The 6,927-nt window shown below is 41.0% G+C and overlaps 1 protein-coding gene across 1 annotated transcript; it reads left to right on the forward strand.

The window, feature by feature from the left end:
- Positions 1 to 697: 697 nt before the first annotated feature.
- LOC109436966 (olfactory receptor 52M1) lies at positions 698 to 1,651 on the forward strand. The gene has a single exon (XM_019715847.3). The coding sequence runs from the start codon at positions 698 to 700 to the stop codon at positions 1,649 to 1,651; it is 954 nt and encodes a 317-aa protein (XP_019571406.3).
- Positions 1,652 to 6,927: the final 5,276 nt, after the last annotated feature.

A 6,927-nucleotide genomic window follows, 5' to 3' on the forward strand; every position in this document is an offset into this window, starting at 1 on the left:
CTACTTTTGGAATCTTATCCTCATATTTAGCCTCCGTGAAGGGAGAAGGCCATTGCAAGGACCTGCTTTTGGACACACAAACTGAGCTCCAGAAAGCAGCTTTCACCCTTCAGGAATCACTATTTTCACCCTCTGGAAGTCCCTCTTCTTCACCAGCCCACATCCTTGTGATTTTGGCAGGCAGATTAAACATTTCAGCTCATCTAATAGCTAATGCTGACCCCCAGCTTGAGCATTGACTTACCATAGTCTAGACAGCCCCAGGAGTCTGCCACTGTATCTCTCAGCATCAATGTATCTCTTCTTTCAAGAAGTCTTTAGTCTGAAATCTTCTAATATAATCCCGAGAGATACCTTATAGCCTACCTGCATAGTTAAGTGACTAATTAGCTACCTGTCTGCCTTTGGCCATTTCATTCATTGATGTGAGAACATTACTCCTTGAGAGCCATATTGCAAAAATATACTTAAACATTTCATTCAAGTATGTATTTTGGCTTGTGCTTGACAAATTTGTGAATATTATAATACATGTCATGGCATTTTATAATTTCTTCTGAAAAAAGTTTATAGCATCTTATCAATGCTCTTTTTCTTTATTATAGGACCTAAGAATAAAATATTCTTATCTTTTATTTGTAGAAAAAAAAGTTCTGCATTTTGGGGCACAAGTGAAAAGGATGATTTATGAACAGCCATGCTCACTTTTCATAATGTCTGCTCGGCACCCAGCTCCTTCCGGCTCACCGGCATCCCAGGGCTGGAGTCCCTGCATATCTGGCTCTCCATTCCCTTTGGCTCCATGTACCTGGTGGCTGTGGTGGGGAATCTCACCATTCTGGCTGTGGTAAGGGTGGAACACAGCCTGCACCAGCCCATGTACTTCTTCCTGTGCATGTTGGCCGTCATTGACCTGGTTCTGTCCACTTCCACTATGCCCAAACTGCTGGGAATCTTCTGGTTTGGTGCTGGCGACATTGGCCTGGATGCCTGCTTGGCCCAAATGTTTCTCATCCACTGCTTTGCCACGGTTGAGTCAGGCATCTTCCTTGCCATGGCTCTTGACCGCTATGTGGCCATCTGTGACCCATTACATCATAGCACAGTGCTCACTCATACTGTGGTGGGGCGTTTGGGGATGGCTGCACTCCTCCGGGGTGTATTCTACATTGGACCCCTGCCCCTGATGATCCGTTTGCGGCTGCCTGTTTACAAAGCCCGTGTCATCTTGCATTCCTACTGTGAACATATGGCTGTGGTCACCTTGGCGTGTGGTGACAGCAGGCTCAATAATGTCTATGGCCTAAGCATTGGCTTTCTGGTGCTGGTCCTGGACTCAGTGGCCATTGCTGCCTCTTATGTGATGATTTTCAGGACTGTGATGGGGCTGACCACCCCTGAGGCCAGGCTTAAAACCTTGGGAACATGTGGTTCTCACATCTGTGCAATTCTGATATTTTATGTTCCCATTGCTGTTTCCTCCCTCATTCACCGATTTGGTCACCAGGTGCCTCCTCCAGTCCATACTCTGTTGGCAAACTTCTACCTCCTCATTCCTCCAATCCTCAATCCTATTGTCTATGCTATCCGCACCAAGCAGATCCGAGAGCGGCTTCTCCAAGTCCTGAAGATAGGAGCCAAGGTTAGATGACTACTACTTCCTTCTCTCTCAAATAAGCACATGGAGAAAATGTATTTAAGTATGGTGGGCAACTTCCCAAATGAGAACTTTAGGGAGTTAGAGATGTTAGGCCCAGTGGTCTGCAGCTTCAATAATTCCAAAGAAACGCTAAGAAAGACTGTACAATTCTAAATTCTGAGGGTATGTTCTTTTAAATGGCTATAGGATACTCGAGCTGTAGAAGGTACAACAATGACAATACCAGTAACAGAAATAGTCGTTAATATTTATTCAGCAATTATATGTCATGCAATTCTTACAAATATCTTGACATCTTATGAGATATGTAGTAGTGTTCACATTTTACACATGAGGAAACAGGACTGAATATGCTTGCTTTATAAACTGCATACAACGTTTCTTAAGCTCTCTAGAAACTCCATGTTTTGGTTGGAGTTTATAATCTATTGTTGTGTTACATAATACTTTCTACTCAGTTTTCTGTGTATGCTTTAATATAAGTAAATCCTCAAAAACCGGGGTCATTTCATTAAAGTTGCCCCTAGGTGCAAGAAAAACATTTTCTGATTTAAGCCCTTATCAAGATGCTGATAAACTGCTTATACTAATAAAGCATGGAGTGTTCTAGAAAAAGACTGACATGTATGCCTGGCTGGTATGGGGCATACCACTCATGAAAGAGTATGTGGCTTGGAAAAAAATAAACTCAATGAAGGGAGATGTGACAAAATGACCATGTCTTAACACGGCCCTTGTTGTATTTTCCCTGCAGGCCTGCTACCATCAAGTGGCCTGAAACATATGAGGGCTCCATGAAAGGGAAAACCTTCCTTTCCCCACAGAAACTCTCTTTAACCCCTGGATCCATCTATAGGATCCCTAATCATAATGTGCTATTTTTTTAATGGATTGCAATAAGTTAAACTTATGAATTCTAGCATTTATAGGAACACTGACTTTACCCTCAGATAGAAAATGGATAATATACACATTTAGCTAGTAAGCTGCTACTGATTGAAAATTACTAATGTGATTCTCATAACCATACTGTAAGGGCAGGAGTTACTATCCTTACATTGCAGATGAGGAAATTGGTGTTCCCAGAAGTGATGAAAAGATTGTCCAAAGTAACTTAGTTTATAGGAGATAAAAATCAGGAATTTAGATTTTTTAAATTCTAAAACGTTTAGTCTTTCTAATCCTCATTTTCCTTAACTGTGAAAGAGCTGAAAGGCCTCTTCCCCAAGGTCTGACGGTTGTGTATTTAACATCCCCAACACAGCAGACGTTCGCTGTAGACATTAGACATTCCCAAAACTGGGAGTGCACAGGTCAACAAAGCAGTTTCCTCTCAGGGCTCCCTTCCTAGAGGGACAACAAAGTGTAGAGCTGGATTTAATACAAGTGTGATTACAAATTCCATAACTATAAACTAAACAGGCAGGAAGATGTTGAGTCTACTAGGCTTCAGGTATACAACAAGCCATTATTGGGCACACCATATGTATAAAAGGGAAGTAAAGTGCAAAGGAAAGACCACTATATAACCGGAAAAAGTGACTTCTGGTTTTGCTTTGGCTATTCCAATTAATTGCCCCACTGTTGGGATATCTAAAATGTGTGATCATTCAGGATTTCAATTATATTTGTATTTCTTCTAATACCTCTAACTTTCATCTCATTACTCCACCATGGTGTTTAGCTTTTCTGAACCTTTGGGATTGGAGGAGTCAAATCTTCTTCTCCCTATGAATGGAAAAGCAATCGTAAGCAAAGTCCTGTTCTCCCCACGCCCACCGTGGTTGGGGTCCTGGTGAAGATGTCTAGAATTAATGCTAAGCACATGCTCACTGGCTCTCAGGGCCCTCTTAGTGGAGCATGAGTGAGAGAAAGGGCAAGGCCCAACGACCCAGAACCACCTCTGAAGTTATAGTAAGGTATCATTTAACTATCACTTTAAAAATCTCAGGAGAGAGAAGATTAGAAATCTTGTTATTCTCCTTCAGTGAAAACCATTTATATTTTCGGAGGAGTTAGACAGACTTGGACCCAATTTATGGCATTCTTCCTTTGGAATTCAGCCTAACTCATGAATTTGCCTTTATTTTCCTAAGACTGCAGTCTGTCAGATTGGCTATGGAATACCACAGTCTCAATTCTAATGTCTTTTATGTATTTTAATATAAATATTGTGAAATCTGGATGTAGCCAAGAGGCATTACGTTTATAAAAAAAGGCTGAGTTTACAGAACATACAAGAAATCATGGGATTGTTGTGGCAACCTTTAAATGTGCCTCCCACTAAAAGCTAAAATAAATGAATGGGACTATATCAAACTTAAAAGCTCTGCACAGCAAAAGAAACCATCGACAAAATAAAGAGGCAACTGAATGGGAGAAAATGTTTTCAAACAGAGCCTCTGATAAGGGCTAATATCCAAAATATACAAGGAACTCATACAACTCAACACCAAAAATCAAACAACCCAATTGAAAAATGGGCAGAGGACCCGAAGAGACATTTCTCCAAAGAGGACATACAAATGACAAATAGACTTATGAAAAAATGCTCAACATCACTAATCAGAGAAATACAAATAAAAACCACAATGAGATATCACCTCACCCCAGTCAGAATGGCTATCATCAACAAGACAAATAGTAACAAATGTTGGAGAGGCTGTGGAGAAAAAGGAACTCTCATACACTGTTGGTGGGAATGCAGATTGGTGCAGCTGCTATGGAAGGCAGTGTGGAGGTTCCTCAAAAAATTACGAATAGAATTACCATATGACCCAGCAATCCTTCTCCTGGGTATCTACCCAAAAAACCTGAAAACATTTATACATAAAGACAAGTGTGCGCCAATGTTAATTACAGCTTTATTTACGGTGGCCAAGACATGGAAACAACCAAAATGTCCTTCAATAGATGAATGGACAAAGAAGTTGTGGTATATATACACAATGGAATACTATTCAGCAGTAAGAAAAAATGAAATAGTACCATTTGTGACAACATGGATGGATCTTGAGGTTATAATGCTAAGCTAAATAAGTCAGACAGAAGACGTAGAGAACCATATGATTTCACTGATATGTGGTATATAAAACTGAAAACAACAAAAGAACAAGACAAACAAATGAAGGAACAAAAACTCAGACAGATAATATTTTAGGGGTTACCAATATTTTAGGGGGGAGGGAGACTCTAGAAGAGGGTAAATGGGGTCTAATATATGGTGATGAAAAGAGAATTGACTCTGGGTGGTGAACACACAATGTAAGATATAATGTATTACAGAATTGTACACCTGAAGCCTATGTAACTTTACTAAAAATTGTCACCTGAATAAAGTTGAATTAAAAAAAAAAAAGTTTACCATCCTCAAAAAAAAAAAAAATGTGCCTTCCACATTTCCCACAGTTGGGAGCATGATTGGCTGAGCCTTAGCTGCTGCCATCTAAATTTCATCACCATGTTCTGCTGAGGCCACACTTCCCACAAGCAGCTGTCAGCATTTACTGGGTATCATACAGACACAGGGTAGGCCCATTCCTGTGCGACAGAACCCTTCTGACAGGCACCTGTGGTTGCAGGACTCCTTACAGGCCTTTCTGAGGCTTTTAGAAATACACTTGAGTCTGAGACTTTCCTTAACCTTCCTCAAGCCTTTACAGAGGTCATACTGGTATTGTGAGCCAATAGCTTGGCCAGCATTGGAATTTCTCCACATTTCCCTCATAGGCATAACCTCCAATAAATCTCATATCTAATTTCCTCTTGTGGTCTGCTTCTCGGAGGACCAAGAGTGGTTAAAGCAAGCAAAAGACACGATGGGGATTTGGGAATGGCTCGCTAACTGCCTGTGGATGAAGAGGATGTCACTCTAGTACTTAGTAATCCCTCGCTCAAGATGCTGGCTCAATTGCTAAGGAATTCACTGGTGGTGACCTAAGAAAATGTCCCAGTAGAGGGAATTAATGTTGAAGGTATGATGGCTCAAAGATTTGAAAACCATGGGGGGGACAACCTACAAAGACATTGGAATTTGTTTTATTCTAAGTTGCATTGATGCCCTGCAGAAGGATAATGAGATTGTGGGCAATTAACAAACAGTTAATAGTTAAGTGTGAGAGCCAGAGAATCTGTCTAGTGACTTCCAGGAAAAGCCCTTATTTTCTGTAATGATACACAGCCGACAACAGACTGAAGACAATTATAAGAGGCACACAGCATCTGAGATGTGTCGATGCTCAGACAAAGGTCTATTCCAAGGTCAGGGCTCTATTTAGGAAAACCTGGGATGCTAAAACATGGCATGGCTGTCCTTGAGGATGCTGGCACTGCAGATGTCTGAAATACTTTGCGTTTTCAGAGGTGACCCATTTTTCCCTAGTAAGAGGTAGCATCCATGAGGCAAGAGGTATATAACCTTCAGGAACTGCTCTTACCTCCTCTACTGGCTGCCAGGCTGATAATTAGGGTGAAAAGACAGCATACCCTTCCTGGGAATAGGTAGGGCCTGATAAGGAAAGTAACTAGATACCTAAAGAGTTTTCAGAATTAGCCAGCATATACTGACAGATAACAAATACCCCTGGGTTTGGATTTTGGGGGTAACTTAAGGGGAATATAATGGAATGTTAAGACTAGATGAAAGTTTCAACTTGGGGACATTTTCTTCAGATGTGGGATTTATGACCCTTGCAAGGACCCTAGGAGTTAGCACAAACTCACTCCTAGTAGGTTGGCTCTTAAGCTTGAAAACAATCATGGCTAATGCTCAGGAAAGTGTAAATGTTTAATTTGCCCTGGAAGAAGGTAGAAGAAATAAAGAGGGGTATGACCATATTGTAATAGACATATAAGGACAGGAGACCCATCAGAAAATTATGGATCAAAGGGCAAAGTCAAAGGGGCTTGGCCCACAGGATACAATCCCATCTCCACAAGGGCCAAAACAGATAGGCAGCCAGCAAGTCTCTGCTTACCATTTATAAGAACCAGCAAGTCTCTGCTTACCATTTAAAAGAACAAGGCAAAAATGGAGGAGTAGAAAGCTGATGATAGTCACTGCAAAAATTTCAACCTGTTGCTCAGTTCTGAGACCTGTACCAATTTTCAGGTCTAGAACTCATTACCTAAAGAGGTACCTGGATCCCTAAGTGGAAGAACTCTGAAACACCATACTTATTATACACCATGATGATTCCCTGAGACTTTTCCTAAAGCAACTACTCAGGCAGTTTTATACTAAGAAGGGAATACCCAGACAGTAAGGC

This window comes from Rhinolophus sinicus, chromosome 14, assembly GCF_057876585.1.
Source record: "Rhinolophus sinicus isolate RSI-liver-muscle chromosome 14, RSI-T2T, whole genome shotgun sequence".
In the NCBI taxonomy this organism is placed as follows: Eukaryota; Metazoa; Chordata; class Mammalia; order Chiroptera; family Rhinolophidae; genus Rhinolophus; species Rhinolophus sinicus.